The sequence below is a fragment of the Lathamus discolor genome, chromosome Z (genome assembly GCF_037157495.1).
Source record: "Lathamus discolor isolate bLatDis1 chromosome Z, bLatDis1.hap1, whole genome shotgun sequence".
NCBI lineage: Eukaryota > Metazoa > Chordata > Aves > Psittaciformes > Psittacidae > Lathamus > Lathamus discolor.
The window spans coordinates 21180248-21193753 of NC_088909.1; the positions used below are offsets into that span (position 1 = coordinate 21180248).

The window sequence follows — 13506 nt, forward strand, 5'->3', positions numbered from 1 at the left end:
AGAGTTGGTTTTCCTGTGGGTATGATGGCCAGGAGATGTCGTCCAGGTGATCTTGGCCTGCTTTTGCACTGGTTTGCTCTGGAGGTGAGATCTGGATTTGCACAATGAGCCAAGGTTTCAAGGAGCTCTCCACTGTGATGGCTGGTCAGGCTGGAAGGAGGACAGGGTGGGTTGCAGCCAGAGTTCTTTCAAAGCAGCTCCCTGGGAGAATGTAAGGAATATTTTTGGACAACACATGGATATTAGAGGTTACATGTTTCTCCTGGTGGAAGAAGTAAATCTCAGGGCTGCTTTGAACCAGCCCCTTTTGAACTGGAAGAAAAGATGTTCCTTCTCAAATGGGGAATATGAACTCTTCAGTCTGAGGGAGGGAAGCAAGTCCTACCTTTGTCCTTCACTTGTATGCATAAAATGTTTTCTTTAAAACTCTGGTACTACATCTTTGCTTTCCCATAAGTGGGTTTTTTTTCTGTCTTAGTTTGACAATTAGGCCACACACAGCAGGCTCATTATGGTTTTGCAGCATATACATAAATGCTGCTGCTCCTGTGCCATTTATCTTCTGTAGAGCTAAGACAGCATTGTGTCTGAAGTACCTATTATTTCAATCTTTTTGGTACTTGGATGTCATCACTCCTCCTGTGTAGCTTTTAAGATTTCCTATTGCTTATGTCAAATTGTTTCTTACAGTACAAACTCATTGACAGGATGGTAGTTTCTAGAAGTATACACTTAATGTATGTTTTAAGTGCATGACAGCAGCAGTGAACTGACTTTTTTTTTTCTCTCTTTTCAGTCAGATAATGAAATCTCTTCAGACTGCAATCACGTAAGTCTTGCTTCTGTTTATTTAGTTTATTATATATACTCTAGCTATGACATTTGTACCTTTATATCTCTTCTCAACTGTAGGTATTTTGCACAGTTTGGTAGTTTGTAAAAGATGTTAATCAGAACACATTTGGGTTTCTGTACTGGCCTGTGATGGAAAAACACAAGGTGATTTCTTTAATGGGTATATAGCCACTATGGTCTTACTGTAGAATTCAGAGTGGCACATAATTAAGAGCTTTATATGCTACACTTCTCTATCAGAGGAGAGTAGCAGACTTCTTTCCTCTTTTATAGTTTGGGGTGGTTCCCGTGAGTTACTGGGAGCAATATGATGTGCTCCTTTTGGGAAAGATGTGAGCAGTGCTGAATTTAAACTCTTCATTTCAGCTGTTGAAGCCTTCTGTATTACTTTCACAGCTGCTAAATTCTTAGACTTGCTTGGAAAATGCTGTAGGGGGTGTGTGATATTCAGAGGCAGTTTGAACCACTTGGCTGGTTTTAGAACAGATTTCCTCTCAGCGCTGTGTTTAACAGTGAGCAAACTGTTAGCCAGTTTTCAGGCTGTTGAGCTGACTCTTCAAATACCAAGACTCTACAAACCCCCCTTCCCCCAAAATCGTCAGAGCTAAGGCTGGTATTAGGTTTCTTTTGGCTTCTCTCATTCACATTCCATTAGAATGCACCATGTGAAGCCCCTTAATTGTTTGGTTAGCCTTGGACACGAGACAAGTGCATGCCTCAGTGATGGACCTGATTTTGGTTGCTGCAGAAGCTGTAGTTTAGTTTATAATTGGAAGATACGGTCCAGAAATGAAACCTGTCCATGCTGTACAACTAGTAATTGCTAGCTGTGTGTATAAATTAACCTTATCAGTGTGCTGCGTGACTTCATTGGCAGCTGTAATTGCATTGTGCAGGGTTAGATCAGATGAGGGGCACATCACATTTCTGTTTGTCTTTTTCTTGAAAAAGAGAAAATTCTAGTAATTAAAAACTATCTACCTGACATCTGAATGTGCCAACAGAAATCATCTGAATGTAGGAGGAACTGAGAATTCTAGAAATCAAAGTTGGACCTTTTTCTGCTGGATCAAATGACAGCATCCCTCCGCCACAAGGCAGGCATCAGGCTGCTGTGGATTACAGAAGCCATTCACAGATAGGAAGTGTGGGCAAAATCTCATTTTCCCAGGCAGAAATTTAAGGGGAGTGATCAAAAGCTAGACCACAGAGGGATGTGTCTCGTGTCCAAGTGTTTTCTTTGCCTCTCTGCAGTCTTTGCTAGTACAACTGCTGATCATGCTGAAAATGCTGCCTAGTGCCAAAAGCAGGATTTTTAAGCTGCAAGATGAGCCTTCCTTCTGCCTGTGGGAAGGTTCCCTTGTAGAGCATCTCATTTAAGACTCTCCAAAGTTTGGGATTACAGGTACAGAGGTGTATTCTTACATTGTTGGACCTCATTCTTGTCCTTCTGATCCTGGCAGGGAGAGGCCTGCAGCACTCTTTGTGAAGACAGGTTCCCTGTTTATTCACTTTTATGTATTAAACCTGCATATTTATAACTTACTCCCTCTAAAATACCCGAGTTTTCCATCATCTCCTTTTTTAACTACTCACAACTCAAAAGCATGATGCAAAGTGTTGAAGATGGTGCAGTTGTGCTGACTCAATATTTAGTTCCTTGTGCATGCTGCCACCCTCTTGGAGATGACGTAAAACTGCTTTCCTTGCTTACAGGCATGGGTTTGTGGTTTCCTAGTGTCTTGTGTACAATTGAAAGCTCAAAATAGCTGTTCGCCCTAACTGTTTATCTTTTCGATAGTATTTTGATTCTGTCACAGAGAATTCAAAATTGATTTTTAAAACTACTTAATCTTTGTGTTAATAAAAAAAATTGTCTTTTAAGTCCCTTCCAGTCCTAACCATTCTACGATTTCTATGATGAATGCAACTGAAGTTCCTAGGAAAAAAAACCCTAGATGAGCTCATAGACTTCTCTTGGGCAACATCTCATCTATTAATCTGCTGAGATTTTGCTGCCTTACTCTGTATTTTTACTTTATGATGCCTCAGGAAGGCATCTGGGATATCTGCAGGGTGGGACTTGTCCAAGATAGATTCTTGCGCAATGACCCAGCGCATCAAGGCTTCTGTGTGAGCTAATCTCTGGCTCCTAGAAGAACAGTCACCCTTATCAAGGCGTTTCATAGACTTAACTTCTAATGTGTCATTACTCTATACAAAAGAGAGATGGGTTTGAAATATATCTGCATTCAAAAGGTTGTCTGGTCACAACCCCTCACAGAAGGAACTGGCTGCATTGTCTCCTTCCTTTTTTGGTAGGTGTTTTTTTTTTTTTGTTGGTTTTTTTTTTTTTTTTAGATTTTCAATATGATATCTGATCATGTTGAAGCTTTATTCTTGTTAGATTGTTTGCTTCAGGCAGACATGCTGTGGTGCAGAAAGGGGTGGTGAGCTAAAGACATAGCTAAATATGCAGCAGGCAGGAAGTTAGGGCTTTCACTTACGGAATTGTCTTAGTTAGATATATTTCTTTTTAACGAGTCAGCTCATGACCTTGTGGAGAGATTTCAGAGAGCCTGAATTTGTTCAATATCAGAAAATGGTTGCAGAAACAAAGGGACAGAGGTGTTGTCAAGGAGACTTTTCACTGATTGTTGTACTGTAGAAGGATGATAATACAAATGGGGGATAAATGATGTTTCCTTCTTTTCTGAAGCAAAGATATTTGTCGTTCTTCATGGGAAGGTCCTAAACCCTCTTTCTACAAATGCTCTCTCTACAGCTCTTGTGGAACTACAAGCTGAACCTCACTACAGATCCGAAGTTTGAATCCGTGGCCAGGGAAGTCTGCAAGTCCACTATTGCAGAGGTAAGCCAGAAGAAAGGCATGGCTGCTAAGGCTTTTTCCATTTCTTTGTAATAGCTAATTAATATGCAAATGATGTTTTGAGTTTGGGGAAGCTCTAGTCTTATATCCCAAATTACTAAGTGAACTAATGCGACCTGCTTGCGGAAAAAAAGCCACATACCGTAATGGTGCCAGGCAAAGGGGGGTGGGGAAAGGTAAACTAACAACCCATCAGCTCTTACCTGACCTTTTGTCAGAAATCTGTTGGCGTTTCAATTTGTCCCCTCTCTATCTAATGCAACGGTGTTGGTGTAGTAGGGGTTCTGCTCAGTTTAGCGTAAGAGTGGGTCTGGATTGTGTCTTGCTAGCAGAAAGGATAAGCACTTAGGTGTCAAACAGTCAATCAACTTTTTTTTACCTTTGAGGCTCAAAGATTAATTACTCTAAGGACTCTCTGTTAGCATCTTCTTCTTTTTAGGTTGTGCTAGGAGTTGGTTCTCTATCTCAAGCATCAACACACCTCAGTCCAGCTTCAGAGATTACTTGATGAATCATTTCTTTCCTTGTGCTCATGCTAGAGCTCTCGAGGCTGTGCACTTAGCCATGCTGAGGACCTAAGGTGAGGTCTTTTCCCTCTGGTTGAAGCAGTTTTCAGCTAGACTTGAAGGAAGCAGTGGAGCTAAGGCTCTCCCCAAAAGGGCTTCAGCTCACTCAACTCAGTCATTAAACTCTATTCGGAAAACATGACTTATACATCTGTCAGAATAATTTCACCTACCCATAAACTTGCCTTTTAAAAAAAATCTGTTTGCTGTAGTTGATGGTTCTATTGTGGTGTTTAAAGTAGGTTTTCCTGAAAGAGAATCAGTTCCATGAATAAGCAGATTGTTTCTCCAGCCCCAGTTCATGTTGGCAGTTTATTTTTTCATAGGTATAGCTTTAATGGGTGCAGACTTAACTTAGGTATGAGGAGTGTGTCAGTGCTCAGAGCGGGTTTAAGATGAGTAAGTTACCCAAGTATTCATGATTTGATGGAATCACTTACATATTTGTACTTACCTGTTCTTTACAACGGGTCTTTTATGCAGCCAGGCTGAGAGAGCTGGGCTTGTTCAGCCTGGAAAAGAGAAGGCTCCAGAGAGACTTTGGAGCAGTTCCAGTGCCTAAAGCAGCTAGAAGAAACCTGGAGAGGGGCTTTTGACAAGGGCCCTCAGGTGAAGGACAAGGGGGAATGGCTTTAAGCTGACAGAGGGGAGACTGAGACATTAGGAAGAAGCTCTTCTCTGTGAGGGTGCTGAGGCTCTGGTGCAGATTGCCCAGAGAAGCTGTGGCTGCCCCATCCCTGACAGTGTTCAAGGTCAGCTTGGACAGGGCTTGGGGCAACCTCGTCTAGTGGAAGGTGTCCGTGCCTGTGGCAGGGGGTTGGAGCTAGATGAGCTTTAAAGGTCCCTTCCAACCCAAACCATTCTGTGAGCTTAATGATATAGAGTTTTCATTTGAGAGGAATGCACAAGAATCTGAGAAATTGAGTGTCAACAGCAGCCTGACTCCACAATTAGGGAATTAGTTGTACAGTCTTTTTCTTCATGGCCTGCTAGGGTTCTGCTTCCTCTTCTCAGCACTGACTCAGCTGCTATGAGAATAGCACTAGTGGGAAACCATCCTTTAGTATAAGAAGAGATCAAGAAAATGGTTAGCACAAGGCAGCTAGAAGATTAAATAGTGGCAGGAAACCAGCTTGTATCAAAGGGTTACATTGTGTTCGGAGTTTGGTAGCTCCCAAACACAAACACCATCAAATCTGTTGAATCCCACTTTCCTGCAGTCATAGGAAAGATTATATCTCTCTTGTTTTTGTCACATGGATCCTGCAGAATTTTTACAACCAGGCATTCCTGAAAATGCTCTTTTAACAGTCTGTTTAATTACCACTCGTATACAGTGACAGTCTGGCACTGCTGTAAACGATGCCCTCTAAATCTGGGACGTGATGTCTAAAAACAGTGGGAGAAGTATATAGAATTTCAGCTGTACATTAACTGTCAGTATTTCTCTTAAAATCATTCTGAATGATGACATGAACTGCTGATATTTTGCATTTGGTGAGTGGCTTTTAGTTAAAAAATGTTGGGTAAGGAAAAATAATCTCATGTGTTTGCCCTTTTAATGTTTACACTGAGGCAGGTGCATAAACCATCCCACCAGTTTTTTAAAGGTATTCCTAGAATACTCTTTAAGATATATACTGGGCATATACTGCTAGCATACAGTGTTAGCCTATTAATACTATTCTTTAATTCCCACTAACAGGTAGGTGTTTTCCTGCAGGCTGACTAAGCTCTAATTTTTATGTACTGCATTGTATTAAAAACAAACCACAACTAAAAGAGCAATTTCTAGTAAAAGTCACTTGGGAATTAGTGGGTGCCCCAACTGGGTATGTTCTGAAAAGTGCACCTTTAATTTAATCAGCAAAATACAGATTTAAATTTCAACTTTTTTTCTTCAACTCTGGTGATTTTTGTAAGTTCTGGCAGTAGTTTTAATCTAGAATTATAGTTGACTACCAGATAATGATGGTTGCTTCAGAAGTGGCCAGGCAATAATGTGATCACTTGGGTTTTTTTACGCAGTTCGCTGGCTCAGGCCATGGAGCTCTGAGGCTGTTTCTAAAGCCAGGCTATTCCAAAAACCGCATGTTGCTGTTGTGCTGGTTTGGCTCATGAGGTTTGACCTGAAGTCGGGCCAAACCCAAGATGCAGCTTTTTTGGAGAGAGCTTGCTCAACTCTCTCCCTTTCACCCTGCAATGACTCACATGTGTTTGCACTTTGAAATGCCTTATCTAGAACAACTACATTGACTGTAGGAAATGTGTTTTCATAGTAGTTATATAGGTTAAATAAAAACATGTTCTACCAGCCTGCAGGGCTTTCAAATAATGGTGTTTAAAATGCTGGGTGTTTTATTTGTTATGTAGAAAGTAATGGCCTCATAAAGGCCAGGCTGGACAGAAGTTGGAGCAACCTGGTCTGGTGGTAGGTGTCCCTGCCCATGGCAGGGGGTTGGAACTAGATGAGCTTTAAAGGTTCCTTCCAACCCAAACCAGTCTGTGATTATATGATAATCTGGGACAGAGAGATCTGTTTAATTCATCTAGTCAGGCCTGAATGAATCTGCCACAGGATGCTCTGAGTTAATTTTTGATTGAATTAAAATAGATCTTTCTAGAGATGGCTCTCTAGTTTTTAAAGCTTTCCAGTATAAAGATTCCAACTTGGCATTAGAGAACTGGTAAAATGGTTCACTACTTGTTCCCTTAGCGCTTCCCTTGCTCGGTACCTGAACCCATCTGGATAGTTGATTGCTATGGATCTCCCTTTAGACAAATGAGCCCTTCACTATTTGTACAGGAACAAGTCTTTGGTGTAATCAAGTCAATCCATGTATCTATAGCTTGAAAAACTGTCACCACTGAACTTCAGTGTCTGGCTGCCAGGTGTGCTTTCTCCATCATTATGGCTGCAGCTTTCAGCATGCTCCTGAGCAGGGCACACCAGAACTGGGCAAATATTTTGACACGGGCTTCCCAGGGTTAAAAAGAGTGTGTGTAATCTCAGTACTCCATGGAGGAAGGCATTGCACTTGCTCCTCCTGCAAGATTCCTCTCACAAGAGCATCCCTAACTGGTAAGTAACCATGTTTCCCACTTCCTTGGGAAAGGCTGTCAAAACTGCCTGCATCTTTTACTTCTAAAGGTGTTGGTTTTGGCCTTACTGTCTGCTCGGGGCAGGGTGTGATTTATAGTGGGACGTGTATGTTCATGTGTGCTGCTTTCTAAATCCCCATGCAGCTTTCATCTTGTATTTGCTGTGATTTTTACTTTTGTTTTAGGCTAAAACGGTTTAGTACCAGCAGTCAGTTCCTACAACAGCCTAATAAAAATGAATTTGATGTGCATTTTCCTTTATAGTAATTTTCAGCTTCCAGCAAGTTATAAACATTTCAATAAATAATTGAGTTGACTCTTGAATCAGTCTCACTTCTAGCCAAAATGTACTCTGCAAGGTCAGGTGGCTCATGGGGGTCCAAGTATGATTTAGTGATGTTGTAATATGCTCACTTTTCTAAATAAAGGTTTGTCAGACTAGCGTTTTTCCTACAAGTCCACTTGATTGCAGGGGCTCCAAGTGATTATTATGAAAGATGATTTTTGAGCAATAGGGTTTATAATCCTCAAGGGTGCTGTGTTTGCTTTCTCAGACACTGGCACCCATGAGGTATTTCACATTTCTGAACTTACTGAAAACCAAACTAAAGCCTTGAGGGTTTCTTTGCCAGCTGATTTTGAAGCTACAAATGGAAGTTTCTTTGAGGATGTTTTTTGGTTTTTTTTTTTTTTTTTTTGGTAAGAAGTTATATTCAGGAGTTGCAGCTATTGTATTTTTATTCTTTCTTTTTTTTTTTTTTTTTTTTTAATAACAGATCAAGGAGTGTGCAGATGAGCCTGTTGGCAAAGGCTTCTTAGTGTCCTGTTTGGTGGATCACAGAGGCAACATCACTGAGTATCAGTGCCATCAGTACATCACCAAAATGACAGCCATTATCTTCAGTGATTATCGGTTGATCTGTGGCTTTATGGATGACTGCAAGGCTGACATCAATCTCCTGAAATGTGGCAGCATTCGACCGGGAGAAAAGGTATCCAGAGAACATGTAGATTGTCAGTAGGTTTGTAAAAGTCATTCAATTAAGGGAACTTAGGCAGGGACTCTGCAGTAGTGTTATTGTCTTACTTGGAGATGATATGATAGAAGGCATATCTCATCTGTCTGAAAAGGGTGATGGCCTGATTCTGCATAGTTCCTTTTTAATAACTATGCATTTGTTCCTCTCTGAGAGACTGCTATTCAGAGATGACTTTGATTTGTCTTTCCTTACTGCAGTACAGGTGATCTGGTAGGTAGTTGACTCTTTGCTCACACTCTGTCAGGCTTGTCTCGATACCATGGATCCAAACAATAGATATAAGCAAGCTTATAGATATATTGCTAGGCTTATTTCACAGTCTGGTTGGGTCTGACTCAGGGAGGTTATCAAGGTGTTGTGGCCTATGCTGTAATCCTTTCTATTTTTGCAGGCTGTACTCAATATGCTTGGTCAGAAGCTTTAATCTATTTGCTTGCCGTTTTCCCTGCCCACCTGAAAACTGCTGAAGGGCACGTAGTACCTACTGTCATGTTTTAGTAGTGCAGTAACACTGCACCAGTTTTACTAAATCAATGTTCTTTTGCCATATGAGACTTAAGCAGAGGTTGATGCAAAAAACATTTTGGTGACTAAATGTGGTGGTCATTTTCAAGGCACTGTCTTTCCTTGCCTGCTTCAGTTTAGCTAATGCAGGCAGCAGTTACGCAGTGCTGCAAGAATGAGTGGCTGCTTCTGCAGTAAGTTTTTAGGTTTAGGGCTAAACTTAAAATCAACCTATCAACTTTTTAACAGGGCTTTTAAATTATAGCTCTTAGGCCTTTAAGAACTAGTCTCTTAAATCAGGTATTAGTGAAATATTTAACAAAAATACATTTTTTTGATTAAAAAGAATTTTACTCGGTTGAGACGTTTGCTGCTGGAAGCAGCTTTACATCCCTAGTGTGTTAATTGAATTAACAGTGTACTCTAGAAGACTTAGTTGGCCAACAGAAAACACAAGAATAAGGACTTTTTTTCAGGAACAAAAGCAACCTTGTAAGTGGGAGGAGCTTGCAGTCACTACAAGTTCAGAGTAGTAACAGCTGGGTAACTTCCTTTCTCCATAAAGTATCTCTTTTAATACGGGGCTGAAGGACCTCATGAAATGAGAACTGACTTTTAACAGTCAGTTCAGAATCAAAAGTGTGATATGGGACTTCTGAGTGTCAGGTCTGCGTATTATCTGTGGCATGACCAAATTAAGTAAATTTAAATATTTACTGAAGGGTGCATTGGAGTAGATTTTGTGAGCATAAGCCAAATCTCACATAGCAGAGGTGAAACCAGAGCCAGCAGGCTGGTGTGCCTCACTGGATTGGCTGCAGAAGTTAAGATGACTGAAGCATGAGGATGGCAGAGGTGGCCACAGGCACAGGGTGTCTGGGAGAGGAAACGAATGCAACCTTTGGGTCACTGGGTTTCTGTGGGGTAGCAAAGCAAGCCACTAACCAAGCTTTTATGGGGTTTAATGCAGTGTACGTATATTCCTCACTTTCTTCGTGCCCAACCCAGAATATATTGCCTTGGTGCATGAAAGCGTTGCAGCCTGTCGTATGATGTCTTTTGTTATGCTGTCATCCGTGGCACTTGGAGCAATTGAGGTATTTTATACTGCTATGGAAACAGCTATAAATGGCTATGCAAGTATTTCTTTTGTTGGTGTTCTGTTCTCTCTCTTTTCTGCTTTGGAGAAATCTAATTTACTCCCATCAGATGGTGGTTTGGGTTTTATTTCCATGCTATAGCTTCTGAGATTTGCCTGTAGAGAAGCAGTCATTACCCTTTTGTGTAACTGAATGTAACTGTGAATTTAATAACTGGGACCTGGACACCTGAGGAGGAAGATGGGGGAAGAAATTCATCTCTTGCCTTTTTTTGATAGAAATAAGCGCTGCTAGACCACTAACTCCAGCCACACCAGGTGGCTAGTAGATTGCAGTATGATAGCTTCATCATAGTGACTGGGATAAACTGGCATTTTTCAATATAAAAGCACTTCAGTAGGTATTCTGGATTTACACTGCCTCTTGAAACCCTTCTTCTACCTAATAGTTTTCCTTTTCTATACTTTTTTGTTTTAGCTTCCTTTCTACTTCCTAATTAAGCTCTGCTCCTGCTGGATTTGTTGCTTATGATGTGGTGTTTTCTGTGCTTTCTTTTCCACATTTCTTGTTGGCTTTCTGCTCTCTAAAGCTTTCTCATCTCTAAAAGCAATAAAATTCAGCTTAGAAGTCTTGATCTGGCTGTGGACCTCATTTTGCTGCATATAGAAGAAAGGCTGCAGATGTGTCATTTGAAAGCATTAAGTTTTGTAACATGCCTGTGTTGTGGAGTTGCTGTGGGTTTCAAGTTAATGGAGAACTGGAGAACAGTTTCAGTCACCTTTCTGGTTGACACTTGTGCTTTATAGCAAATTTGGTCTCCTGGTATTTAAAGCTTGCTTTGCCTTCATGCAAAGGGATCTAATTTGAAATTGGTAATTGAGATGGAGCTTTTTTTCTCAGGCTGCATATCAGAATGAGCTGCTTTCCTGGTCCCAGCAATGTCCAGGATGGTATCAAACTGGCGAATAGTGTATAGTTGCCCGGGTACTAGGTTTAGCCATGATGTCCAAACTGGAGTAGATTATTTGCCATAACGAAGACAATTGAACATCTGCTGCTCTACTTTACCAGATAATAGTATTTTTCAGCTTCCTAAAAAAAAAAAAAAAAAAAAAAAAAAGACATCTTAGGAGACCATTGTTTTCTTGCTTTGATTTCCATACTGAAGTGCTTTGAGTACAGTTGCTCTCACTCTTTCCCTAGTTTCATGGAATTACTAGACACAGGGGGAAATGAGTCTAAGTGTTAAGAAATGTTAACATTCAGCTCAGTCTGTTTCCTTAGTGCAGTCTTACAGCAATGTTGTGTGAGCTGAACTACTGGAAATTCACTAGTCTAAGAGCCATACCCACAGCTCTGGTGTTCAGGTTAGCCAGGTAGAGTGCCAAATGAAACTCTTGACAGATTTGCAGGGTGGAGGTTGAGGGAGGGGATTCTCCCCCTCTGCTCCTCTCTGGGGAGACCCCCCCGCCGCGGTCCTGCATCCAGCTCTGGGGCAGCAACGCAAGAGGGATGCGGAGCTGTAGGAGTGAGTCCGGAGGAGGCACAGAGATGCTGCAAGGGCTGGAGCAGCTCTGCTCTGGAGGCAGGCTGAGAGAGCTGGGCTGGTTCAGTCTGGAGAAGAGAAGGCTCTGGGAAGACCTTGGAGCAGCTTCTAGTGCCTAAAGGGGCTACAAGAAACCTGAAGAGGGGCTTTTGACAAGTGCCCTCAGCTGCTGGACAAGAGGCATGGCTTTAAATTGACAAGGGGAGGGAGACTGAGATGAGCTCTTAGGTAGAAGTTCTTCTCTGTGAGGGTGGCGAGGCCCTGGCACAGGTTGCCCAGAGAAGCTGTGGTTGCCCCATCCCTGGCAGTGTTCAAGGCCAGCTTGGATGGGGCTTGGAACAACCTGGTTTAGTGGAAGTTGTCTCTGCCCATTGCAGGGGATTGGAACTGGGTGAGTTTTAAGATCCTTTCCAACCCAAACCAGTCTGGGATTCTGTGATTGTACATTCTTAAATACAGTTGGTGTTAGCTTATAATTAAAGCCTGAAGAGGTAATTTCTCTAAACCACCATTTGTAATGTCCCATCTAGAATGCGTTTGGCCAGTAGCGTAGCTGCTTTCTTGCACTTGTGAAGAAATGAAAAGCTAGGACCTCCTTAAGATAGCTTAGCTAGCTATCACTAGCATTTAGGGACCTGATCTGTCTGAAAACAAGCCTAGATTTGGTCAGTAAATTTCTTAAACAGTGTCAGGTGGGCACAGGAACACCAACGGCGTGGCAAGAAAATGTGTCACTGCTTGGAGGTGGGAGGAAAGGGCAGGACAGGAGCCAGCAGTGTTGACGTGTGGGTGTTTCTATTAAGTCTGACGTGTTTGAAAATTGCGGTAACACAGGGCAGCAGAGAAGCCAGTGCTCAGGATGACCTACCCAAATGTAAAAACTGTATTTGCAGAGTAAGGCAATAAATTGATCATTTCATGGTGGGTCCCTGAAATGCAGTAGTAAACATTCAGCATCCAGCATATGGAAATCTGCTTTGATTACAAGCTTAGAAGTAAGTTTCCTTTAATATATAGTATGACTGACCAGGATTTGAGACCCATGCTGAAAGAAACCAGGAAACTTCTGGTTTTCCTAGCAGGAGTAGCCTACCTCGTGCCTTTCTTGCTGGTGTGCAAGGAGAGGCTGCTGGTGGGTGAGGGTAATCATGGTCTGCCCTGCCTCCCAGCTGTACCTTCACTAGGCTGGAGCAAAAGCCTGCCAGAGTAGCTTAAGAAGAGTTGTTCTCAATCATCTACACTTGCCAGCTCCTCAGCTGTAACTGCTGCCTGTGACAGACCACAAGGATTTGCAGCGCAGCGTTTGTGTTTGGCATGGTTATGGATAAATGGCAGTTTTAAGTAGTGTGGTGATCATACTGCAAACCTCTGATTCCATTTGGTTTGAATCCTAAATGGACTGTTGATACATAATGATACTTCTTCAAAGATGCCGACGTCTGGCCAGCATGTCGAATTGGCCGATTACCACTCAAAGACAAGCAAACAAAAATAAGGAGCTTTGAGGTGTGTGGGTTTGCAGTCCCCACCCCCACCCCCCCTTTTAAGGGGAAAAACTACTTTTAGCCCTTTTAAACCAATTATACTTTCAGGTTGTGTTTTCAGTGCTGTAATCATCCAATTCTGCTTGTGGTCCAAGTATAGCAGAGTTGAAACAGGAATCAGAAGCTGCCTGCCTGAGGAGACATGTTGGAACAGAAAGATTCCAAAGAGTTGCATGGCTTTGAATAGTCACAGTCATGTTTTGTGGAGACTGCAACAGCAATGGATGAATCTGTTTGGCAGAGTGAGCTGCCTACATGATTACTGTGAGTGGCAGGTTAAGGGATTCCGGTGAAGCAAATAAGCATGCCTTATGCATGCTTCCAGGTAGTCTGATAGAATTTTAGCAGCAACAACCTCA

General features: G+C 41.9%; 1 protein-coding gene across 1 annotated transcript in view; it reads left to right on the forward strand.

Annotated features, from left to right (window-relative positions):
• The window catches only part of GLG1 (golgi glycoprotein 1), a 91131-nt gene that overhangs the window by 44056 nt on the left and 33569 nt on the right, over positions 1-13506 (forward strand). Inside the window, exons 2-4 of the mRNA XM_065662141.1 lie at positions 797-829; positions 3641-3727; positions 8190-8405. Of these exons, the coding sequence (XP_065518213.1) occupies positions 797-829; positions 3641-3727; positions 8190-8405 (336 nt within the window). The remainder of the gene's footprint in view (positions 1-796; positions 830-3640; positions 3728-8189; positions 8406-13506) is intronic.